The 27,033-nt window shown below is 43.2% G+C and overlaps 1 protein-coding gene and 1 pseudogene across 2 annotated transcripts in view; both read left to right on the top strand.

Annotated features, from left to right (window-relative positions):
• The window catches only part of necab2 (N-terminal EF-hand calcium binding protein 2), a 125,916-nt gene that overhangs the window by 89,790 nt on the left and 9,093 nt on the right, over window positions 1-27,033 (top strand). The window contains exons 6-10 of one of the 2 annotated variants that reach the window (XM_024423516.2): window positions 1,568-1,707; window positions 3,230-3,357; window positions 8,011-8,090; window positions 12,134-12,190; window positions 26,162-26,274. In XM_024423516.2, the coding sequence (XP_024279284.1) occupies window positions 1,568-1,707; window positions 3,230-3,357; window positions 8,011-8,090; window positions 12,134-12,190; window positions 26,162-26,274 (518 nt within the window). The remainder of the gene's footprint in view (window positions 1-1,567; window positions 1,708-3,229; window positions 3,358-8,010; window positions 8,091-12,133; window positions 12,191-26,161; window positions 26,275-27,033) is intronic. The other variant, XM_024423517.1, reaches the window with a different exon arrangement.
• On the top strand, window positions 24,830-25,702 carry LOC112252366 (annotated as a pseudogene).

Genomic DNA, 27,033 nt, shown 5'->3' with positions numbered 1-27,033 from the left:
TACCTCGCTGAGGAGACATTGTCCATGTACCTCCCCAGAAAGGCCCTCACTTCTTCATCCTTCACGTGCGGATTGTACATGGTTACGGTGACCACCCTGAAGCTGTTCCTTGCCAGGCTGGTCACCGTGTAATGGCACAGGGGTTTCGCTCCTTTTCCTTCTCTCACCTTCTTCATAACTTCGTCGTGTTTTTCTTCCACTTGTAACGTCACATCATATCCTTTCTCGATGGGATTCCCTTGAAGGCATAGCACATCTTTTACTTCCAGCTGTAGGCATCCCATCAGAACATTTCTCCCGAAGGTCTTTCTCCCCCAGGGCTCCTTCTCCTTATCTGTCCAAGAGAACTTCACGGTATTAACCAGACCAATCCCAGGTACCCCTATGTGGGGATTTTTCTGTGCCATCTTCACAAAAAAAGCTCTCTTTTACACAGAAGCCAATAGAAACAAAAAATGAAAAATCTGATAAAAATCTGATTTTTAGAATGGAAAAACTCTCCCTCCTATCCTACCTTCGACCTGAAATGAATACATCTTCTTTAATAAGACGAAGAACACTTAAACAAACTTATAAACCAACAAAACGAACGTGACGCTATATACCAAATGTGCTGACACAAGCAACTAACATAGACAATCACCCACAACCTACAATGACAAAACAGGCTACCTAAATATGGTTCTCAATCAGAGACAACGACTAACACCTGCCTCTGATTGAGAACCATATCAGGCCAAACACAGAAACAGACAAACTAGACATACAACATAGAATGCCCACTCAGATCACACCCTGACCAAACAAAACCTATAAACATACAAAGCAAACTATGGTCAGGGCATGACAAATATTAATGATTTGGTATTCAATCACCAGATACACAAATACAAAGATTCAGGACGTTGCCTCACTTTTTCTTTTCATACCAGTATGAAAACTGTTTCTGAACCTACAGCCGACATTTGCTGAGATAATGGTATTCGATATTCACTTTCTGTTTTCTTGGCCTGTTTTTCTGTCATAAGAAATTATCAGTCTGATGTAGCAAAGTGTTCCAATTATCTCAATAATCTTAGTGTGTGTCTGCTTACAAGAGCTGACAATTAAGTTTATCGCAAATAATATAAAGCTTGTTTGACAGCACGGACCATTTCCCCACAATGACAAAGCAGAAAGAATATTGATGATTTCAACCAGTTAAATTAACCTGACAATAGATGAGTATGGCCAAGGCTGCATCCTAGCGGACTACTGCCTTTGAAACAGAAACTGTCCTTAGATCTGTCTGACTGTGCAGTTCTGAGCCAGGTTATAAACTCCTTAAATGTTATCACCCTATTTTTAGTATTTTTCTTTTAACCTTAGCGAAAGTGTCTGTCTTCAACTTTGACAAACCCTTAAACACTCAGGAACTTTGAAATGTGCATTTGGCAAAAAGCACTCTGCAGGAGGGAAGCTTTCATAGGCAGTTAAAGACATAGAGGGGGACTTAACTGATATGTGTTCAGGAGATGTGCAGAAAGGTGCCAAGGCTTCTCTCATTCTCTATCTCTTCTCTCCCCAGGTGTACGAGCGAGGGACCAACGTGGAGCAATTTGTTACTCGCTTCCTGTTGAAGGAATCAGCAAATCAGATCCAGTCTCTGCTAAACTCGGTGGAAAGTGCTGTGGATGCTATTGACGAGCAGCATTGTAGCCAATCAGGGTGAGTCGTCGAGGGCGGAGGGAAAGGGAAAGGGAAAGGGGGATACCTAGTCAGTTGTACAACTGAATGCCTTCAACTGAAATGTGTCTTCCGCATTTAACCCAACCCCTCTGACTCAGAGAGGTGCGGGGGGCTGCCTTAATCGTCCTTGTCAGGGCGCCACTGCTGTGTCATGTCATTATGTGTGAAATTGAGACTGGCAGTTCCCCAAATCAAAAGTCACTCTGGTTCCTAGCTACACTACATTACCAAAAGTATGTGGACACCGGCATATCGAACATCTCATTCCAAAATCATGGGCATTAATATGGAGTTGGTCACCCGTTTGCTGCTATAACAGCTTCCACTCTTCTGGGAAGGCTTTCCACTAGATGTTGGAATTTTGCTGCGGGGACTTGCTTCCATTCAGCCACAAGAGCATTTGTGAGGTCAGGCACTGATGTTGGGCGATTAGGCTTGGCTCGCAGTCGGTGTTCCAATTAATCCCAAAGGTGTTTGATGGGGTTGAGGTCAGCGCTCTGTGCAGGACAGTTAAGTTCTTCCACACCGATCTTGAAAAAACATTTCTGTATGGTCCTCGCTTTGTGCACAGATGCATTGTCATGCTGAAACAGGAACTGGCCTTCTCCAAACCGTTGCCACAAAGTTGAAACCACAGAATCGTCAAGAATGTCATTGTATGCTGTAGCAGTAAGATTTCCCTTCACTGGAACTAAGGGGCCTAGCCCGAAAAAACAGCCCCAGACCATTATTCCTCCTCCACCAAACTTGACAGTGGGCACAATGCATTTGGACACGTAGTGTTCTTCTGGCATCCGCCAACCCCAGATTAGTCCGTCAGACTGCCAGATGGTGAAGCGTGATTCATCACTACAGAGAACACGTTCACTGCTCCAGAGTCCAATGGCGGTTTGATTTACACCACTCCAGCCGATGCTTGGCATTGTGCATAGTGATTTTAGGCTTGTTTGCGGCTGCTCAGCCATGGAAACCCATTTCATGAAGCTCCCTACAAACCATTATTGTGCTGATGTTGCTTCAAAAGGCAGTTTGGAACTCTGTAGTGAGTGTTGCAAACGAGGACAGATGATTTTTATGCGCTACACGCTTCAGCACTCAGCGGTCCCGTTCTGTGAGCTTGTGTGGCCTACCACTTCACGGCTGAGCCGTTGTTGATCGTAAAAGTTTCCACTTCACAATAACGGCACTTACAGTTGAACGGGCCAGCGCTAGCAGGGCAGAAATTTGACGAACTGACTTGTTAAAGGTGGCATCCTATGACGGTGCCACGTTGAAAGTCACTGAGCTCTTCAGTAAGGCCATTCTACTGACAATGTCACCTGTCAGCAACGAGTGTGGCTGAAATAGCCGAATCTACTCATGTCAAAGGGTGTCCACATACTTTGTATATATAGTGTATGTGCCTGCTGTACTTACTGTGTTCCTCCGTTACCATCCCTCTCTCTCTCATGCCTCTCTCTCTTTATCTCTCTGTCTCTCATCCCTCTCTCTCTATGTGAAGGTATCCCACTAAGGTCAGTCCACGGGTTCCAGAGAAACGTTATGAAAAACCAGTGCCTGACTACCCTCCTAACAACAGAGTCCGTACTGCCAAGGATGTTGCCCCAAGGAACATCAACACTGCTACAGGTCAGACCTCTGCCATGTGTCACGCACATGCTACACTGATGTACATCTCTCATTGACGTAGGTTTGTATTGATTGCAGTCGATTGTCCAGCCGCTTCTTCAATCTGAAGATTCATTTAAGTGATGTACTCTAACTTTTTTCTCCTTTAGTCTCCCCAGAGACACATCACATTTAAGCATAATGTAGCCTTGTCACCTCAACCAAATGCAATGTAAATGTTTTCTGGATGAAGTGTGACACATTTGTCGGTTGCATTTGTTATTAGCTTGAAGAGAAGCATGGGAGCATTAATCAAGTGCAATGGAAATCAAAAACTCTGTTCTCTTCAGGCAGAGTGATTTATTTCCCATTTTCTATCTCAATCTCAATCAATCATCAACAGAAACATGGAGATGTGCCTGGCAGCTCTAGCTCTCCCACAGAGGAGAGAAGTAGAAGGGAGGGAGGGAGGCAGAGAGAGGGAGGAAGTGAGGGAGGAAGTGAGGGAGACAGAGTGAGGGAGGGAGGCAGAGCGAGGGAGGCAGGGAGGCAGAGTGAGGGAGGCTGGGAGGCAGAGCAAGGGAGGCAGGCCGAGGGAGGGGGGGGCAGAAAAAGGGAGGGAGGGGCTATACAATGACACAGATCGATCAAATAGGCATATATATTCTGCACTGCAGCCCTCACTTCGGGTTCGGGGGCAAGACACTGTAGAGAAGGTTTAAGCACAAACAGCTAGTATATTTATGGCTATCAGTAGCAATAACAAAATGGTATTCTAAAACCATTGTATATGCCAGACACCATCATTTTTTTTTAGTTTTCCTTCATTTGGAACCACAATGAAATGTAAGCTGTTTCATGGTGCTTCTTTCTCAAAGACGATTCTGGAATCAATCCATTTAAATCAGATTGCATAACATACAGCATTCAGAGCAGTTACAGAAGCCATAAACAAAGAGTGCCCCGTCATCATGCATGCAGTAGATAAGCATTACGTAAGTATCCAGTGGTTTGGAAGTAGACCATAAGTGCTGAAAACGGTAACTTTTCAATGGGGATAAATAATCCCTATTTCCCTGAATCCATTCCTGTATTTCAATTAGAGCACGGCTCCACTGCAAAACTGGAGCTTCTGCCTATGGCCTCACAAATTAATTCAATTTTTTTTGTGACACAGATAGAGGCCAATAATTCCCTTTGAAGTTCAGCAGTGTTTTCTACCCATCGCCACTCTCTTCCTCTCTCTTTTCCTCCCTGCTATAGATTCCATCTCTCTCCATGTGTAATGAAACCCTCAGATAGCTTCTTAACACTGAGTCACATACTGTGAATACTCATAGGATATTGATACTCCCTTCCACTCACTTGCTGTAACAAATGATATGTTGTAAGAAAGAAGTGCCACTTTTGAAGGGTTTTGAGAGGTATTCAGTGACTTAATTGATTTAGAAATGACACGCATTGAGAAGGAGGGCTATGAGATTGATTAGCAGTATATCATGAAGTAGCCATTTCATTTCATGTGCTACCCAGACTCCTTGCTCCGGACAAACGCTACGCCACTCCCATGGATGTTAGTTTCTTCTCCACAATAAGTCTGGATCTGAGTACTTGCCCAACCCTTCAACAAAAGCGAACACTTTTGGGTCCGTCTGATTGGTCCAGATACTAATGGGTTGGGCCAGAGCCAGAACACTAGTGGGTATAGCAGCAGTTTGAAAATGTGTCATTGGCTTTGATACTCTGATTGGTTAAAGACAATCCAATTTGCGTATTACTTTGTTTTTTACAACACCCCTCGTGCCTCTCGTCACCAAATCAAATCACATTTTATTTGTCACATACACATGGTTAGCAGATGTTAATGCGAGTGTAGCGAAATGCTTGTGCTTCTAGTTCCGACAATGCAGTAATAACCAACAAGTAATCTAGCTAACAATTCCAAAACTACTACCTTATAGACACAAGTGTAAGGGGATAAAGGATATGTACATAAAGATATATGAATGAGTGATGGTACAGAGCGGCATAGGCAAGATACAGTAGATGGTATTGAGTGCAGTATATACATATGAGATGAGTATGTAAACAAAGTGGCATAGTTAAAGTGGCTAGTGATACATGTATTACATAAAGATGCAGTAGATGATATAGAGTACAGTATATACGTATACATATGAGATGAATAATGTAGGGTATGTAAACATTATATTAGGTAGCATTGTTTAAAGTGGCTGGTGAAATATTTTCCATCATTTCCCATCAATTCCCATTATTAAAGTGGCTGGAGTTGAGTCAGTGTGTTGGCAGCAGCCACTCAATGTTAGTGGTGGCTGTTTAACAGTCTGATGGTCTTGAGATAGAAGCTGTTTTTCAGTCTCTCGGTCCCAGCTTTGATGCACCTGTACTGACCTCGCCTTCTGGATGATAGAGGGGTAAACAGGCAGTGGCTCGGGTGGTTGTTGTCCTTGATGATCTTTATGGCCTTCCTGTGACATCGGGTGGTGTAGGTGTCCTGGAGGGCAGGTAGTTTGCCCCCGGTGATGCGTTGTGCAGACCTCACTACCTTCTGGAGAGCCTTACGGTTGTGGGCGGAGCAGTTGCCGTACCAAGCGGTGATACAGCCCGACAGGATGCTCTCGATTGTGCATCTGTAGAAGTTTGTGAGTGCTTTTGGTGACAAGCCGAATTTCTTCAGCCTCCTGAGGTTGAAGAGGCGCTGCTGCGCCTTCTTCACGATGCTGTCTGTGTGGGTGGACCAATTCAGTTTGTCTGTGATGTGTACGCCGAGGAACTTAAAATGACTTCAACGATGGCAGTCTCAGACTAAAGTATGTAGCAAACAACAGAGAAGAAGACAATTTAGTGTGAGCCGTCAGGCTAGCCATTTCACACATGGCCTTATGCGGCTTTCCTGATATTGTACTCTACTTGACAAGAAAATATTCCATTGGCCAAGTTGTAACAATTAATTAAAAACCAATTGTAAAAATTGCTCTCCTTTGATAACCCACCGGGCAAAAATTGGTTGAATCAATGTTGTTTCCACATCATTTGAACAAAATAATTAAATATAACCAAAATTTCTATCACCCAATTTTTAACCTAAATCCTGTGATGTGATTTTTTGTTGTTGTTAATTTCACATTAAATTAACTTCAGTTGACATTGAACTGACTTTGGTGCCCAGAGGGAACAGTCTTTATAGAATTGTACTGCAGTTAAATTAACACTTAAGTCTGACACCAGTTTAAATAGTCCTGTTTGGGCCATAAAAGCCAGTGTTACAGCTGTCAGAGGCTGGGGAGAGGACCTTGATTGGATCCAGCTTTGTCTGGCCTGTCATTTGAGAACACCAGAAAGAAAATATTGATCAATACCTCCCTATGCCCGACTCTCTCTGTTTCTCACTCTCACATTCACTTGTTCTTCTCTCACTATCACTCTCTCTCATTCTCTTTCTCCCATTCACACTTTTGTCAAATATATTTATTCTTGCTGTTTGTCCTACTGTTTCTTTTGCTATATATCTTTTTTTTTATCATGGCAGGCAATACATTCTGGTAGCAGAATCTGTCTCTGCCCTCTGTTTACTGATCAGAGAATACTTTGCCAGTGAAAATGCTAAATGTAAACATTCAGTTTTGTATCTGCAGGAATATTTGACACCTTGGGTGAAAAGTTATTTTTAAATGAGCCATTGTTCATTGTGCAATGCTACCTGAGGCAAGGAACACTCCCCCATGCATTTTGACAAGTGTGTGTGTCTGTTTGTGCTTGTGTGTGTGAGTGTGCAGGCACCAGCCTAGCCTGAGTCATGTACATTTTCCTTGCTCACAGCTTATCTGCAACTGTGCCATATGTTAGACAGTATGCTGAGACAGCTGCACATGGAGACGGCTGTCTGTCGTTAGCATGGCTAGTCAGGACTAATGACTGCTCTCCTGCATTTGACAAAGACCATGCTCAAATAGCGTGGACTGCCATTCAAGCCCAACTGACCAAATGTGCCTGCAATGTGCCTGCTTCAAATGTCTCTATGGTTACAGCTGGTAGGTTCCAAAACACAGCAGCCCCCCTCAGCTGTGTGGTTCTCTGGTAGGCTCATCAACACAGGGGGAAGTGTCATCCTCTAATTGGCTTGGCACCTCGAGAGGTGATGATTTTAAAGAGCAGGAAGCCCATTTTCCACCACTAATTGGCTGTGTGGCATCACATAGAGGGGAGAAGAATGGAATGATTAATATTGTTGTCTCATATTTATTTATGCCTCAATGAAGCCTCCTATTCCAGGACTTCTAAGTGTATTTGACTCTACTGGCCTTTACAGCACACACTACTATCCAGGGTGACTTAAAACGGCAAAGCTAATGACTAGAGCCAGGTGCGCTAGAATGCTATGTATTATTGCTTTCTAAACAGAGCTGAAAAGCAATAAAGACCCTTCTCTTCTGAGGCACTGTGAATATATTTCAACTTCAAACCTTGAATAGACATGATTTTTCCTGATTAACAAATGCAGTTGCCTATTTATCAGACCTGGTTGGAACTCTTTATTTCCGTCAAATATTCATATACTATGGAGAAAAGGATCTGTATAATGATTGCTATCATAAAATGTGTTGAATGCTGGGAGTGTGTTGGCATCAGGTGTTGTGTGCTCTGTTTAATCAGGGGTGGTGGAGGTGAGGAAAGAGACTCTGGAGGCACAGATCAACCGACTGGCTGAGCTGATTGGACGCCTTGAGAACAAGGTAAGAACCCCCCACCATACTCTACATTAATTCAGGTACAAAGGTAATCTGTCCTGGCTTTGGTAAGTGGTCACATGTGGTGTGGTCACACTTTTCATTGATGTCATGCCTGGCTTCTTCAACACAGCCACGGTCCTCAGCTAGTTAACTCACCTCTGCCGTATCAAAATCTGCTTTATCAATATGGGTCTCCCAATGAAGGTCATTAGCAGTAATAACACCACACAATAGATAAGATACTTGGCGCAACTTGCGCTGTAGAATGTTCAGAATACAGGGCTGGCCGATCTCAAGCACATTTCAGGGCGGCAGGTAGCCTAGGGGTTAAGAGCGTTGGGCCAGTAACTGAAAGGTTGCTGGTTCAATCCTATCGATGTGCCCTTGAGCGAGGCACTAAACCATAAATTGCTCCTGTAACTCATTAAATTACTAAAATGTCAAATACAATGGTGCCTCTTTAGCACATCTCCAACAACACATCTCATCTGTACCTCCCAGTAATTATGTTGAGAGAAACACAGGGACCTGAGATGAGATTCAGGTTGTGTTGGGGAAAGCATTACTGTAAACCCAGTCATCTCTCCTCTGGTTATTACTGCTCTCTCTCCCCCAGTGGGGGATGAAAAAGACAAAGGAAGGAATTATTGAGCCTTGACGAACTATTGCAATATGTTTAGCTATTTATTTCACCTATCCCTCCCTCCCTCTCACTCACTAGCTTTCTTCTCCCTCTCACTCACTAGCTCGCCCTCCCCCTACTCTTTTCCTCATGCTCTCTCTGTCTCCCTCTCTCTCTCTCTCTCTCATTCTCTGTTCTTTCTTTCTTTCTTTATCTATCCATCTCTCTCTGCTCTGCTCTGCTCTTTGTCTCTCCCCATTGCCCATGTCTTGTAGGCAGTGAGCATGGTAGACTAATGGAGTCCCCAGTTAATTCTGTTGTCTCTGGCAGGCAGGCAAGTTGTTATTGCAGCTAAGAATAGCTGAACGGGTTTATTCCACGCTCGATGAAGCACCCCTTAGAGAACAGGGAAGGAGCTGTCAGATCCCAGTAAAGATTCCTAAATGGGAGGATTTCTGAGTCTTCCCAGGCAGACCCTCTGAGTCACAGTGCTAGGCGCGATCCTGAAGCAGTTAACTGTACTGTACGTTTGTGGTGGGAGCAGACAAACGTTGCCTCACAGGAAAGATGTATTAGCAGTGGGCAGGGCTGTTTGCCACAAGTGCTTATTATCCATGTTATAGGAGAGGGACTGTTCAAATTCCCAGGTGTGAAAACAATTATTACAAAATGGTTTAGAACAGAGCGAGAATTTTGTTTACTGGATGCAGTTATGACAAACATGCATCGCACAAATTGAGTTGTCTACTGCCTCATGAGATCAAAGTAGTAATTCCCTCAGCTATCTCTGTGTGCTATCTCCATATGGAAAAAGCCAATCTTATACAAGTGAATGTACTTTTTTGGTTTCATTTCTCATACAAGCAGACATATGCTTTAAATTGCTAGTCCTAAACAATTTGCCTAATTTGCACACACTGAAGGCCCTGATTTTCATAGCCATGTCCCATCTAGTCATTGTATATTATCTGCAGGATGATTTTACCCAGAGGTGACCTCAGGCCCATCCCAGATGTGCTCTCGTCTAGAATGCTTGCCTGCTGCTTCAAGAAGCATAATTTCCTTTTCCCATTGTGTCATTATAAAGGTCTCAATTACCGTGGCAACTGGAGCACCAGCCCGCTTTCTTCCACAAGCAGACCTCGTATTGCTACAGTATTTGGTTCTGTATGAAAGAAAATTCCAGGATCTCAAACTCACATTGAGACACATCTGCGTTGAGTCATCATGCACCATTATGCACTCAGTAAGACATTTGTGGGAAGGATTCTGCTATACAATACAGTGTTTCACTCCACTCCCACCGGAAAGCAGAGAGTAACTTCAGAAACACCACAGAATGTGACATTTTCTCAGTTTTCAATAGTTGTGGTCCATATGCGGCCTGCTGTAGACTTCAGAATAATAGGACACAGAGTGACTGCATTGCTCATGCCATTGTTACTTGACTCAGTTGATCCAGCCCATGTTCTCCCATCACTACTTTGGATTGGATTTAAGACTGGGAGATGGGAAATATAGCTCTCCAATACAGTGGTGCCTTTTCTGGGCTTTACATCTCTGATTAAGATCTCTGTGATTACTTGTTTGAGCTCTTGATCGCTAATGTCAACACATGCAATATTAAATGTAGCGTCTACACATGCAATTTTAAATGTAGCGTCTACACATGCAATATTAAATGTAGCGTCTACACATGCAATTTTATCTTAAAGGCCCTTCAACATTATCCTTTGTGATAACTACCCTCTGCAGTGTAACATTTTCCTCTACAGTTATGTGAGTATATTAGCTTGCTAAACGATATAGCATGTCACATTATTCAAGTCAGATGTCTGTTCAAATAGAAAGCAAGCCTTTCTCTCATTACAGCGACAATCCATTATAGGGGCGGGGGTGTAGTTTGACGGTTTGAAGGGAACTCCATTGTTAACTGTAATAAAGGGGTCATAAAGCAGCAATAAAAGTATAATTCATGACTACCTTAATTACTGCAGTTTGTATTCACTTCCTAACCAGATGAATATATTGCTCATGGTTTATGAGCAATACAGTGATTATGTGTTTATGTATTCCAGGAGTGTATTGTTGAATTTCTTGATATTTTTCTCAATTTTGTCATCTGACACATGTGTATTATAAAAAAATATATATAACAGAACCAGTCAAAAGTTTGGACACACCTACTCATTCAAGGATTTTTCTTTATTTTTACTATTTTCTACAATGTAGAATAATAGTGAAGACATCAAAACTTTGAAATAACACATATGGAATCATATAGTAACCCAAAAAGTATTAAGGAAATCAAAATATATTTTAGATTTTAGATTCTTCAAAGTAGCCACACTTTGACTTGATGACAGCTTTGCACACTCTTGGCATTCTCTCAACCAGCTTCATCTGGAATGATTTTCCAACAGTCTTGAAGGAGTTCCCACATATGCTGAGCACTTGTTGGCTGCTTTTCCTTCACTCTGCGGTCCAACTCATCCCAAACCATCTCAACTGGGTTGAGGTTGGGTGATTGTGGAGGCCAGGTCATCTGATGCAGCACTCCGTCACTCTCCTTCTTGGTCAAATAGCCCTTACACAGCCTGGAGGTGTGTTGGGTCATTGTCCTGTTGAAAAACAAATTATAGTCCCAATAAGCACAAACCTGATGGGATGGTGTATCACTGCAGAATGCTGTGGTAGTCATGCTGGTTAAGTGTTCCTTGAATTCTAAATAAATCACTGACAGTGTCACCAGCAAAGCACCCCCACACCATCACACCTCCTGCTTCATGGTGGGAACCACACAAGCAGACATCATCCGTTCACCTACTCAGCAGTTGGAACCCAAAATCTCACATTTGGACTCATCAGACCAAAGGACAGATTTCCACTGCTCTCATGTCCATCGCTCGTGTTTCTTGGCCCAAGGAAGTCTCTTCTTATTATTGGTGTCCTTAAGTAGTGGTTTCTTTGCAGTAATTCAACCAAGAAGGCCTGATTCGCGCAGTCTCTTCTGACCAGTTCTTGCCATAATATGGACTTTTAACAAGGCACACCTGCTAATTGAAATGCATTCCAGGTGACTACCTCATCAAGCTGGTTGAGAGAATTCCAAGAATGTTTCCAAGCGGTCATCAATGCAACTGGTGGCTACTGTGAAGATTCTAGAGAGAGAGAGAGAGAGAGAGAGAGAGAGAGAGAGACGTGGTCAGTCATCAGAACAGTATGAAAGCAAGTCTTCATTCTGCTGTGACAGTCTAGAGAGGAAATCACTGGATGAAAATCATATTTTTTTCTGTACAGTTGCAAATAACAAATGTGAGGTGAAAAACCTGCCCAAATGGGTTTATGCAGTGCCCCTGTTCCAGTGCTGCTTAGGGTTAACGCTAATGCAATTGTGGTTCTTGTGTTTTGGTTCTTATTGCAGACAGTTTGGTTTGACCTGCATCAGAGGCTAACAGACACTGATGGCACAGCCAGCGCAGTAAGTAGCATCTTTATGCCTGAGAGCCTAGTAGGGGAGCACTGTACAGCAGTGACACTGTGGAGGACTCGCTGCTCCATCCCTCTCTACTCCACACAACCCCCCATAGACACATCTCCATTCTGAATTTCCCCGCATGCACAGGGAATCATTGGCATCTCATATCCAACTCCTCTCCAGCAGAAAGCAGCCAACAAGGTTATCTCAAATGTATTTCCCATTTCAATCATGTCTAAAAGTTGCTTTTCGTCTCCATGCATGAAGAGCATGAGTGCATGTCATTTATTTTTTGATATCAATGTACCGTAGTCAGATTCAGTGCTTCAGTTCAAAATATGTATTTTAAGTGTCTCCCATGGGGGGGTTCTTTTACACTGCAACCTTAGGGCAAGCACACAGTCTGTTCATATTGTTGGCATGGCCTTATGCTTCCATATAAACAATTGCTAAACTATCTGGACTGTTTCCTGCAGTATAGCTAACGTCTTTATATTAAATATAATACTTCACCAAAATCGAAAAGACTCAAATGTTTATTTACAGTTTGTGTAGTCTGCGACAAGCATACTCTCCAAATGCCAAATGGTATTATGCTCTTATGACCCTTTCATAATTTTTCTTTGATTAAAGAGGCCAAAGTTTCTCCATCTGGTTCTTGAAATAGATTCTCTTAATATATATATTTATAAATCTCTCCCTCAGCAGCATGACTGTATGAGATGTGGAGGCAGTGGCCTGTAGAGCTGACAGTATGAGTAAGATGGAGAGATGGCAGTTCACACAGGGACAATCATAGGTCTGATGGCTCTGATGAAAAATACATCTGGTCTGGTGTGTCTAACTGAGCATCAGTGCAGCTCCCCGGGCCTCCGCTCGCTCTTAGGGTCCTACTGCAGCAGTGCACTGGCAGCTCCTACTCTGATTCTGAACCAAGACACCCGTAACCTACCTCCGAATGTCTTCTGCCTTATTGATGCTTGAGGGATCAGAGCAAATTTAATGATTCCTTTTCACCCATTAATCTTGTTAGCGTCGAGAGCCATCATTTGCACTGACAAACAGGATTAGAGCAGGCTTCACCTGTCAGCTGGACGGTCTGATTGGTGTGGGGCTGCATCTGCGCCCGTGCGCCCAAAGCTCAATAGGGGCACATTGGTAGCCCAATGGGTATTCTTAAAGTGGGAGAGAAGACTGAACCTTTTGACCCACCGTACTCTCAGCAGGATTTCTCTTAGTGCTGTGAACATTACTGAAAGTGAGCCATCAGCTCAGCATACGATCAAGAATATGAAAGATAGTGTCGAGAGTATTGTTTTTTACAAAAGCATGTACAGCGGAGGTGCTGGAGTTCGCCATCCACATTTGAAATTCCTTTTTGTATGGCATTTTGATACGGATATGGTACCATTACTGTATGTGTATTATGCAATGTTTCTTAATGCAAATCCATCCCCTGCAAAAACGGAATCATTCCAGTAATTTCCCCCTCCTCTCCGGCACCCAGGTCACACATATGAGACTGGGGTCTGATTATTACCTCTTTGACATGCCTTAGTCCCTATTTAATAAAATGCTAGCTTCCAACTTACTGTGCTAATGAGCTAATGATGCTCTGGCCTAGTTTTCTTGCTGTTTTCTGAATGAGACAAACATTCCCATTTTACAAATGGATTGCCTGCTTGAGAAACTGCTAGGTATTATACATGTTATCCTAGAGTGGGTGGCAATGTGGTAAAACATTGATTGACATAAAATGGGGGGGTGCATGCCCTCAAGTAGCACTCGGTAACGCATACAGCAACCTCATTACTTACGGGTTTATCTGATTTTAAAGAGAGGAAAACCAAGGCCAGTCTATAGCCTAACCTGACAGAACAGAGCACACTTATTTTTTCGTTCCATTACCCAGTTCAGTGATATAATGTACCTGGGACAGACCAGTGCTGCAGACCAGAGTTATCTGACCTGACTTTAGCCAGCACAATGGACATTGTGTGTAGCACCACTGTTACTTCTGACAGACCTATTTAATCTTGAGTGCAGCAGGGTAATAAACATTTTCATCCACTCTCCAGTTGCTTGGTCTAGAATGTGAAACTCAACAGCAATGTGGTGAGGGATCGGAGCATTGGAGGGAGTGAGCTGTAGTTATTGCTCACTGTGGGAGTGACCAGTGCTCATACACTATCTCCATCTGGATAGTCAGAATGAATGCTTCGTTGCTCTCGTGTATTGTCAGAAGTTTAAGGGTTTAGAATGCTGTTTCACAGTTGTTAATAGTCTCCTAGATCACACACAACGTTATTTCAGATTGGCAGACCTGAATATAAATCATGGCCCTTGTCGATATAACCACTGTGCCATGAGGGATGGAGAGAAAGACACAGGGAGAGAGAGAAAGAGACAGTGAGAGAGAGAGCTCTCCTTGCTCATTTGGAGTGTAGTATGGTGGGAAGGGATGTACCACTGCAGGAAGGGAATCGTCCCTCTAGGCACTGTATGATTCCTTTATCAACACTCCAAGACAGAGCCTTTTAATCTGGTTTTAAGAAAAGCTGAATAAAAAATATATGCAAATGTGTGTGAATAAATTAAGGTTGATTTACTGAGCAGGATTACAGTGAGGGATATCGATAAGGGAGCAAGGCTAGCTGAGAAAGGGGAGATGGAGGCCTGAAAAGGGGTGGGGGGGTATTCCCCAGATTCCATGGTAACGGTGTAATTTTGTAATTTCCCTCTGAGTTCTCCCCCTCCCCCATCATATTCCATACCCTATGGATGACACATTCCAATACATACACTACCGTTCAAAAGTTTGTGGTCACTTAGAAGTGTCTTTGTTTTTTAAATAAAATAAATACCTTTTTTTGTCCATTAAAATAACATCATAGGCGTACAGAGGCCCATTATCAGCAACCATCACTCCAATGTTCCAATGGCACTTTGTGTTAGCTAATCCAAGTTTATCATTTTAAAAGGCTCATTAGAAAATCCTTTTGTAAGAAAATCCTTTTGTAATTATGTTAGCACAGCTGAAAACTGTTGTGGTGATTAAAGAAGCAATAAAACTGGCCTTCTTTAGACTAGTTGAGTATCTGGAGCATCAGCATTTGTGGGTTTGATTACAGGCTCAAAATGGCCAGAAAGAAAGAACTTCCTCCTGAAACTCGTCAGTCTATTCTTGTTCTGAGAAATGAAGGCTATTCCATGCAAGAAAGTGCCAAGAAACTGAAGATCTCGTACAACGCTGTGTACTACACCCTTCACAGAACAGTGCAAACTGTCTCTAACCAGAATAGAAAGAGGAGTGGGAGGCCCCGGTGCACAACTGAGCAAGAGGACAAGTACATTAGAGGGTCTAGTTTGAGAAACAGAAGCTTCACAAGTCCTCAACTGGCAGCTTCATTAAATAGGACCCGCAAAACACCAGTCTCAACGTCAACAGTGAAGATGCGACTCCAGGATGCTGGCCTTCAAACAGGATTCATGTTTAGGAATATTTGTTTTATTCTGTACAGGCTTCCTTCTTTTCACTCTGTCATTTAGGTTAGTATTGTGCAGTAGCTACAACGTTGTTGATCCAAACTCAGTTTTCTCCTATCACAGCCATTAAACTCTGTAACTGTTTCAACGTCACCATTGACCTCATGGATAAATCCCTGAGCGGTTTCCTTCCTCTCCAGCAACTGAATTAGGAAGGACGCCGGTATCTTTGTAGTGACTGGGTGTATTGACACACCATCCAAAGTGACAGTAATAACATCACCATGCTCAAACAGATATTAAGTGTCTGCTTTTTACATTTTTACCCATCTACCAATAGGTGCCCTTCTTTGCGAGGCATTGGAAAACCTTCCTGGTCTTTGTAGTTGAATCTGTGTTTGAAATTCACTGCTCGACTGAGAGGACCTTGCAGATAATTATGTGTGGCGTACAGAGATTAGTTAGTCATTAACAAATCATGTTAAACACGATTATTGCAGTTCGTGCAACTTATTATGTGATTTGTTAAGCACATTTTAGGCTTGCCATAACAAAGAGGTGTGAATACTGTCTTAAGGCACTTTATATTAAATGTATTTATTGACCGTTAGAATGCATTGGCTCAGAACAGGATTTCTAGATGCCCAGCTTTTCTTGTGTTAATAACCTACATAACCAAATGTATGTGGACATCTGCTCGTCGAACATCTCATTCCAAAATCATGGGCATTAATATGGAGTTGGTCCCCCTTTGATGCTATAACAGCTTCCACTCTTCTGGGAAGGCTTTCCACTAGATCTTGGAACATTGCTGCGGGGACTTGCTTCCATTCAGCCACAAGAGCATTAGTGAGGTCAGGCACGGATGTTGGGTGATTAGGCCTGGCTCTCAGTCGGCGTTCCAATTTATCCCAAAGGTGTCCGATTGGGTTGAAGTCAGGGCTCTGTGCAGGCCAGACAAGTTCTTCCACACTGATCTTGACAAGCCATTTCTGTATGGACCTTGCTTTGTATACAGGGTGCATTGTCATGTTGAAACAAGAAAAGGCATTCTCCAAACTGTTGCCACAAAGTTATCAGCACAGAATCATCTAGAATGTAATTGTATGCTGTAGCATTAAGATGTTCCTTCAATGGAACTAAGGGGCATAGCCCGAACCATGAAAAACAGCCCCAGACCATTATTCCTCCTCAACCTAACTTTACAGTTGGCACTATGCATTGGGGCAAGTAGCATTCTTCTGGCATCCACCAAACCCAGATTTGTCCATCAGACTGCCAGATGGTGTAGCGTGATGGCATAGCACATGGTGATCTTAGGCTTGTGTGCGGCTGCTCGGTCATGGAAACCCATTTCATGAAGCTCTCGACAAACAGTTCTTGTGCTGACATTTCTTCCAGAGGCAGTTTGTAACTCGGTAATGAGTGTTGCAACCGGGAACAAAGGTTTCACTTCTCAAAGACGTTTCCACTTCTCAATAACAGCACTTACAGTTGACAGGAGCAGCTCTAGCAGGGCAGAAATTTGATGAACTGACTTGTTGGACAGGTCCTATGACGGTGCCATGTTGAAAGTCAATGAGCTCTTCAGCAAGGGCCTTCTACTGCCGAAGTTTGTCTTTGGCGATTATAGGGCTGTGTGCTTGATTTATACACTTGTCAGCAACGGGTGTGTCTGAAATAGCCGAATCCACTCATTTGAAGGGGTGTCCACATACCTTTGCATATACAGTACCAGTCAAAAGTTTGGACACACCTACTCATTCCAGCGTTTTTCTTTTGTTTTTCTTATTGTAGAATAATAGTGAAGACATCAGAACCATGAAATAACACATATGGAATCGTGTAGTAACTAAAAAAGTTTTAAACAATCAAAATATATTTTAGATTTTAGATTCTTCAAAGTAGCCACCCTTTGCCTTGATGACAGCTTTGCACACTCTTGGTGTTCTCCCAACCAACTTCATGAGGAATGATTTTTCAACAGTCTTGAAGTTCCCACGTATGCTGAAGACTTGTTGGCTGCTTTTCCTTCACTCTACGGTCCAATCATCCCAAACCATCTCAATTGGATTGGGAGATTGTGGAGGCCAGGTCATCTAATGCACCACTCCATCACTCTCCTTTGTCAAATAGCCTTTGCACAGCCTGGAGGTGTATTTTGAGTCATTGTACTGCTGAAAAACAAATGGTAGTCCCACTAAGCGCAAAACAGATGGGATGGTGTATCGCTACAGAATTCTGTGGTAGCCATGCTGGTTAAGTGGGCCTTGAATTCTAAATAAATCACAGACAGTGTCACCAGCAAAGCACCCCCACACTATCACACCTCCTCCATGCTTCACGGTAGGAACCACACATGCGGAGATCATCCGTTCACCTACTCTGCGTCTCACAAAAACACGGCGGTTGGAACCCAAAATCTCAAATTTGGTTCATCAGACCAAAGGACAAATTTCCACTGCTCTAATGTCCATTGCTTGTGTTTCGTGTCCCAAGCAAGTATCTTCTTCTTATTGGTGTCCTTTAGTAAATCAACTCAAATCAATTACTTTTCACATACACATGGTTAGCAGATGTTATTGTGAGTGTAGCGAAATGCTTGTGCTTCTAGTTCCAACAGTGCAGCAATATCTAACAATTCCACAATAAATACCTAATACACACATATCTAAATAAGAAATGGAATTGATGAGCAATGTCAGTGCGGCATAGGCTAAGATGTAATAGATAGTATAGAATACAGTATATACATATGAGATGAGTAATGCAAGATATGTAAACATTACTAAAGTGACTAGTGCCATTTATTAAAGTGGCCAATGGTTACAAGTATGTATGTAGCCAGCAGCCTCTCTGTGCTAGTGATGGCTTTGAGTCTGATGGCCTTGAGATAGAAGCTGTTTTTCAGTCTCTCAGTCCCAGCTTTGATGCACCTGTACTGACCTCGCCTTCTGGATGGTAGCAGGGTGAACAGGCAGTGGCTCGGGTGGTTGTTGTCCTTGATTATACTTTTGGCCTTCCTGTGACGTCGGGTGATGTAGGTGTCTTGGAGGGCTGGTAGTTTGCCCCACCCTCTGGAGAGCCTTGAGGTTGTGGGGGGTGCAGTTGCCGTACCAGGACGGTGATATAGCCCAACCGGATGCTCTCAATTGTGCATCTGTAAAAGTTTGAGAGTTTTAGGTGACAAGCCAAATTTCTTCAGCCTCCTGAGGTTGAAGAGGCGCTGTTGCGCCTTCTTCACCACACTGTCTGTGTGGGTGCACCATTTCAGTTTGTCAGTGATATGCACACAGAGGAACATAAAACTTCCCACCTTCTCCACTGCTGACCTGTCTGTGGACAAGGGGGTGCTCCCTCTGCTGTTTCCTGAAGTCCACGATCATCTCCTTTGTTTTGTTGAGTGAGAGGTTATTTTCCTGACACCACATTCTGAGAGCCATCACCTCCTCCCTGTAGGTTGTCTCGTCGTTGTTGGTAAACAAGCCTACTACCGTTGTGTTGTCTGCTAACTTGATGATTGAGTTGGAGGCGTGCATGGCCACGCAGTCATGGGTGAACAGGGAGTACAGGAGGGGGCTGAGCATGCACCATTGTGGGGCCCCTGTGTTGAGGATCAGCGAAGTAGAGATGTTGTTTCCTACATTCACCACCTGGGGGCAGCCCGTCAGGAAGTCCAGGACCCAGTTGCACAGGGCGGGGTTCAGACCCAGAGCCTCAAGCTTAATGATGAGCTTGGATGGTACTATGGTGTTGAATGCTGAGCTATAGTCAATGAACAGCATTCTAACATAGGTATTCCTCTTGTCCAGATGAGATAGGGCAGTGTGCAGTGTGATGGCGATTGCATCGTCTGTGGACCTGTTGGGGCCGTAAGCAAATTGAAGTGGGTCTAGGGTGACAGGTAAGGTGAAGGTGATATGATCCTTGACTAGTCTCTCAAAGCACTTTATGATGACAGAAGTAAGTTCTATGGGGCGATAGTCATTTAGTTCAGTTACCTTTGCATTCTTGGGTACAGGAATAAAGGTGGCCATCTTGAAGCATTTGGGGACAGCAGACTGGGATAGTGAGAGATTGAATATGTCCGTAAACACACCAGCCAGCTGGCCTGCGCATGCTCTGAGGACACAACTAGGAATGCCGTTTGGGCCGACATCCTTGCGAGGGTTAACACGTTTTAATGTCTTACTCATGGTGGCCACATACTCGTCGCCAAACCCACTGGCTCCATGTCATCTACAAGACCCTGCTAGGTAAAGTCCCCCCTTATCTCAGCTCGCTGGTCACCATAGCATCTCCCACCTGTAGCACACGCTCCAGCAGGTATATCTCTCTAGTCACCCCCAAAACCAATTCTTTCTTTGGCCGCCTCTCCTTCCAGTTCTCTGCTGCCAATGACTGGAACGAACTACAAAAATCTCTGAAACTGGAAACACTTATCTCCCTCACTAGCTGTCAGAGCAGCTCACAGATTACTGCACCTGTACATAGCCCACCTATAATTTAGCCCAAACAACTACCTCTTTCCCTACTGTATTTAATTAATTTATTTATTTTGCTCCTTTGCACCCCATTATTTTTATTTCTACTTTGCACATTCTTCCATTGCAAATCTACCATTCCAGTGTTTTACTTGCTATATTGTATTTACCTCCCTTATCTCACCTCATTTGCTCACATTGTATATAGACTTGTTTACACTGTATTATTGACTGTATGTTTGTTTTACTCCATGTGTAACTCTGTGTCGTTGTATGTGTCGAATTGCTTTGCTTTATCTTGGCCAGGTCGCAATTGTAAATGAGAATTTGTTCTCAACTTGCCTACCTGGTTAAATAAAGGTGAAATAAAAAAAATAAAAAAAAACAGAGAAGGAGAGCCCACAGACCTTAGTAGCGGGCCGCGTCGGTGGCACTGTATTATCCTCAAAGCGGGCATTTTGCTTATTTGATTGCCTTGCTGAGGGAATGACTACTCTGTTTGTATTCTGCCATATTCCAAGTCGCCTTGCCATGGTTGAATGCGGTGGTAATCGCTTTCAGTTTTGGCGAATGCTGCTATCTATTCACGGTTTCTGGTTAGGGTAGGTTTTAAGTCACAGTGGGTACAACATCTGCTTTACACTTCCTTATAAACTCACTCACCCGAATCAGCGTATACGTCAATATCATTCTCTGAGGCTACCCGGAACCTATCCCAGTCCGCGTGATCAAAACAATCTTGAAGCGTGGATTCCGATTGGTCAGAACTGTGTTGAATAGTCCTTAGCACGGGTACTTCCTGTTTGAGTTTCTGCCTATAGGAAAGGAGGAGTAAAATGGAGTTGTGGTAAGATTAGCCAAAAAGAGGGTGGGGTAGGGCCCTGTATACATTGCGGAAGTTAGAGTAACAATGGTCCAGTGTTTCTCCAGCGCTACAGTCGATATGCTGATAGAATTTAGATAGCCTTTTCATTAAATTTGCTTCGTTAAAAACCCCAGCTACAATAATTGCAGCCTCAGGATACAGTTGAAGTCGGAAGTTTACATGCACCTTAGCCAAATACATTTAAACTCAGTTTTTCACAACAGCTGACATTTAATCCTAGTAAAAATCCCTGTCTTATGTCAGTTCGGATCACCACTTCATTTAAAGAATGTGAAATGTCAGAATAATAGTAGAGAGAATGATTTATTTCAGCTTTTATTTCTTTCATCACATTCCGAGTGGGTCAAAAGTTGACATATACTCAATTAGTATTTGGTAGCATTGCCTTTAAATTGTTTAACTTGGGTCAAACGTTTCGGGTAGCCTTTTGGCCCATTCCTCCTGACAGAGCTGGTGTAACTGAATCAGGATTGTAGGCCTCCTTGCTTGCACACGCTTTTTCAGTTCTGCCCACACATTTTCTATAGGATTGAGGTCAGGACTTTGTGATGGCTACTCCAATACCTTGACTTTGTTGTCCTGAAGCCATTTTGCCACAAATTTGGAAGTATGCTTGGGGTCATTGTCCATTCGGAAGTCCCATTTGCAATCAAGCTTTAAGTTCCTGATTGATGTCTTGAGATGTTGTTTCAATATATACACTTAATTTTCCTTACTCATAATGCCATCTATTTTGTGAAGTGCACCAGTCCCTCCTGCAGCAAAGCACCCCCACAACATGATGCTGTCAACCCCGTGCTTCACGGTTGGGATGGTGTTCTTCGGCTTGCAAGCCTCACCATTTTTCCTCCAAACGTAACTAAGGTCATTATGGCCAAACAGTTCTATTTTTGTTTCATCAGACCAGAGGACATTTCTCCAAAAAGTATGATATTTGTCCCCATGTGCAGTTGCAAACCGTAGTCTGGCTTTTTTTATGGCGGTTTTGGAGCAGTGGCTTATTCCTTGCTGAGCGGCCTTTCAGGTTATGTCGATATATGACTTGTTTTACTTTGGATATAGATACTTTTTGTTTCCTCCAGCATCTTCACAGGGTCCTCTGCTGTTGTTCTGGGATTAATTTGCACTTTTCGCACCAAAGTACATTCATCTCCAGGAGACAGAACGTGTCTCCTTCCTGAGCGGTATGACGGCTGCGTGGTCCCATGGTGTTTATACTTGCGTACAATTGTTTGTACAGATGAACGGGGTACCTTCAGGCATTTGGAAATTGCTCCCAAGGATGAACCAGACTTGTGGAGGTCTACAATTCCTTTCCTGAGGTCTTGGCTGATTTCTTTTGATTTTCCCATGATGTCAAGCAAAGAGGCACTCAGTTTGAAGGTAGGCTTTGCAATACATCCACAGGTACACCTCCAACTGACTCAAATTACGTCAATTAGCCTATCAGAAGCTTCTAAAGCCATGACATCATTTTCTGGAATTTTCCAAGCTGTTTAAAGGCACAGTCATCTTAGTGTATGTAAACGTCTGACCCACTGGAATTGTGATACAGTGTATTATAAGTCTGTAAACAATTGATGGGAAAATTACTTGTGTCATGCACAAAGTAGATTGTCCTAACTGACTTGCCAAAACTATATAGTTTGTTAACAAGAAATTTGTGGAGTGGTTGAAAAACAAGTTTTAATGACTCCAACCTAAGTGGCAGATAGCCTAGTTGTTGGGCCAGTAACTGAAAGGTTGCTAGATCGAATCCCTTAGCTGACAAGGTCAAGCTCTGTCATTCTGCCCCTGAACAAGTCACTGTTCCTAGGCCCTTATTGTAAATAAGAATTTGTTCTTAACTGACTTGCCTAGTTAAATAAAGGTAAAATTATAAATTAAAAAACTTCCGACTTCAACTGTTTATGGTTTCCAGTTTGCATAAAGTCCAGTGAAGTTCCTTGGGGGCTGTCTTGGTATCGGCTTGAGGGGCGATATACACGGCTGTGACAATAAACTAATAGAATTCTCTTGGGAGATAATATGGTCGGCATTTGATTGTGAGGAATTGTAGGTCAGGTTTTGTTACAATAACACCATGAGTCGTTAATCATGAAACATACACCCATGCCCTTCTTCGTCCCAGGAAGATTTTTATTCCTGTCAGCGCGATGTACTGAGAATCCCGGAGGCTGTACCGACTCCGACAGCATATCCCGAGAAAGCCATGTTTCCGTGAAACAGAGTATGTTACAATCTCTGATGTCTCTCTGGAAAGCAACCCGTGCCCTGATTTCGTCAACTTTGTTATCTAAGGACTGGACATTAGCGAGTAATATACTCGGAAGCGACGTCTGACTAGAAGACCGAAACGACTCCCTCTCCTCCAGCGGCATTGTTTTAGGTCGGCTTCTGGAATCAGTTCAAATGCGCTGGGTGGTGCGAACAAGACTCCTCTTTGAGGAATTGTAGGTCAGTCCCATTCCTGGTCGTAGTGCTGCTAAGTTGACGCCACTCTGCTATCCAATAGATCTTCCCGGTTGTATGTAATAACACAAGATTTTCTGGGCTAACAATGTAAAAAAAAAACGAAATACAACAAAGTTTCCTAAGGACTAGAAGCGAGGCAGCCCTCTCTGTCTGCGCTATTTTCATTAAGTAGTGGTTTCTTTGCAGCAATTCGACCAAGGCCTGATTCACGCAGTTTCATCTGAACAGTTGATGTTGAGATGTGTCTGTTACTTAAACTCTGTGAAGCATTTATTTGGGCTGCATTTTCTGAGGCTGGTAACTCTAATGAACTTATCTTCTGCAGCAGACGTGACTCTGGGTCTTCCTTTCCTGTAGCGAACCTCATGAGAGCCAAATTCATCATAGCGCTTGATGGTTTTTGCGACTGCACTTGAAGAAACTTTCAAAGTTTTCCGTATTAACTGACCTTCATGACCTAAAGTAATGATATGGACTGTCGTTTCTCTTTGCTTATTTGAGCTGTTCATGACAAAATATGGACGGGGTCTTTTACCAAATAGGGCTTTTTTCTGTATACCACCCCTTCCTTGTCACACCACAACTGATTGGCTCAAACATTAAGAAGGAAAGAATTTCCACAAATTAACTTTTAACAAGGTGTAACAGTATAACTTTAGTCCGTCCCCTCACCCATACCCGGACTCGAACCAGGGACCCTCTGCACACATCCACAACTGACACCCACGAAGCATCGTTACCCATCGCTCCACAAAAGCTGCGGAGCAAGGGGAACAACTACTTCAAGGTCTCAAAGTGAGTGACGTCACCAATTGAAATGCTATTAGCGCGCACCACCTCTAACTAGCTAGCCATTTCACATCCGTTACAAAGGCACACCTGTTAATTGAAATGCATTCCAGGTGACTACCTCATGAAGCTGGTTGAGAGAATGCCAAGAGTGTGCAAAGCTGTCATCAATGCAAAGGGTGGCTACTTTGAAGAATCTCAAATCTAAAATAGATGTTGATTTGTTTATCACTTTTTTGGTTACTGCATGATTCCATGTGTTATTTCGTCTTTTTGATGTCTTCACTATTATTCTACAATGTAGAAAATAGTCCAAATAAAGAAAAACCAAAACCTTTGACTGGTACTGTATATAAATATATACATTGGAAATTATGCAGACAATTACATTGATAGAAGCCACAATCTATTTACAATATTAAAGCTGATCCACCCACTAGTTGTTTAAAAAAATCTATATTTTAAAAAACATTAAAGTGGGGTAAGGTGCGTCAACAGGTGCGTCGCGTCGTAGGTTACAGGAGGTAAAATCGCATAGATAGATTTCTAGGAGTTTCTAAAGAATTGGTGTTATAATGTTTTTGATTACCATGCGCAGAGGAGTTCATTCATTGAGATGTACGTGAGTTACTTGCTGGATAAAGACACAGGAAAGTACTCAAATTCTGTGACACACCCGACTCAAACGCTGAACAGTCAGAACTTAATGCAATATACAGATTTCAGTGGTTATCATGGCGTCACATGCATCAATGACCCGCATTCCCAGACAACAGGGAAGTGGGGAAATCCACTTACTTCGCATCTCCACGGGAGAAGTGGTCACCGTGTGGTTCCCCAGATCTGACATCCATCCTGCCTCCGGGCCGGGAGCTCTTCCATCACTCAACTCACAAGAAGAAACTCGTACGACTGAATCAGACACAATGTACATTCATCCAGTACAGGAGGGAAGACGCCCAGCAAGGAAAGTACAGTGTGGTGTACACAGACCAGCAGTGCCTAGAGCTAGAGAAGGAGTGGCAGTACAGCCGCTACATCACCATCAGGAGGAAGACAGAGCTGGCCCTGGGCCTCAGCCTCTCAGAGAGACAGGTACAGATCTGGTTCCAGAACAGGTGAGCCAAGGAGAGGAAGATTACCAAGAAGATCCAGCTGTACCAGCAGGCCTCTAAGACCTCAGCCACCCTGACCCTATCCAGCCGACCCCGGAAATAACTCCATGGCAACCAGTTTCAACAGCAGCAGCTTGTTGTCAGAGACAATATCAATCAAAGAGGAGTACTGAGGAGTTCCTTTACTGTGGACAAACTGTACAACACTTGAATACCCGTATTAAACTGCTGATCCCATAAATTAAAAAAAAATAGCTAGGTGGGACAACCAAATATTACTGGCAAAGTAAGTACACTTTTCATCAATAAATTAGCTATCAGCAAAGCCGGATATTAGACAACCCTCGCCTATTTTGGACCCCCCTCACCCCAGTAAATTATGAACTGTAACACATTAAACCTGAAGATAGCACAAACATTATGCAAATTAGTTGTGTTTATACAGTAAGAGAGGGGTATGACAATAATCAGTTCTCTTTCATATGCCTAAGCTCTTTCCTAATGCTGATATTCAGTGGGAATATCCTACTTGATATTCCTGGATTAGCCTTAAACATTACTTTCTTTTGGCAACTGACCTGGCAAAAATGGTAATCTGCAATACCATGGTTATATGGCACACTGCAAGCACTCCATAGAGCATTCCCATCACACGATATAATGGATTTTGTTACCTCTCTGTTTTTATCTACCTCTTTTTCTCAACCCCTCTCTCTTCCTTTGTCTTTCTCTTTCCCAGTCCCTGTACCTGATTCGTCAGGAGATGACGGTATCCCAGAAGCAGCTGGGAGAGTTCTGCGAGGCCCTGAAGCAGTACCTGAAGAATGTCTCTGCCCAAAGCGACTGCTTCCAGTGGGTCCACCTATTTCCCTTTATCTGTCATTGTCAATCTTTCATAATAGTGGCCTTTTGTCTGCTGTGTGTGTTTTATTTATGCTGATCTATTCCCAACCTGACTGGTTATTTGTGGAACCCTGCTCAAGTACTTTAGCAATCCTCAATACACAATTTAATATGCGAGACTGATTCTTGACTCCAGTGACTTCTGCACTGACACATTTCTCTATTAACACGATTGTGTCATGCCTTTACAAATCCTCATATTCATCTCTGGAGTGATGGGCTGTGCCTTCATAATGCTTGTTTTGTCACAATGCTCAGCAAGGTACTAAACCCATGCCCCGGTATAATGGCAGGAAGCTCAGGGGAGAGAACATGAATAGATATGAGGAAATAAAGAGGACAAATAAGTCAACATTACAGTGACCTTGGTTGAGGGAGATAGGGAGAGACAGAGAGCCTCTGAGTGCTGGTGTGTGCAGGTTAGTAATGGTTGAGAATCCATCTGACAGAGAAAGGATGTGCTGCATGTGGGCTGAAGAGGCAATCAGACCTGGGAAAGGTGTCTGGCCGCTGGATAAACCTGTTAGATACGCTGTTCTCCTCTGCCTCGCCACAACCATCATCAACCAGGAGGAATCTCCATGTGACAAGGGACCATGGAGTGGAAAATAGGGTTGAGCAGATTAGAGAAAGCTGGGTTTAGTTGGACAGAGCCTCTGATCTTTTGCTCTGAGGTAGCCTACTACAAAACCTCCAAGTACACTACAG

The sequence above is a fragment of the Oncorhynchus tshawytscha genome, linkage group LG06, assembly GCF_018296145.1.
Source record: "Oncorhynchus tshawytscha isolate Ot180627B linkage group LG06, Otsh_v2.0, whole genome shotgun sequence".
In the NCBI taxonomy this organism is placed as follows: domain Eukaryota; kingdom Metazoa; phylum Chordata; class Actinopteri; order Salmoniformes; family Salmonidae; genus Oncorhynchus; species Oncorhynchus tshawytscha.
This window is presented reverse-complemented; position numbering and strand designations above follow the sequence as displayed.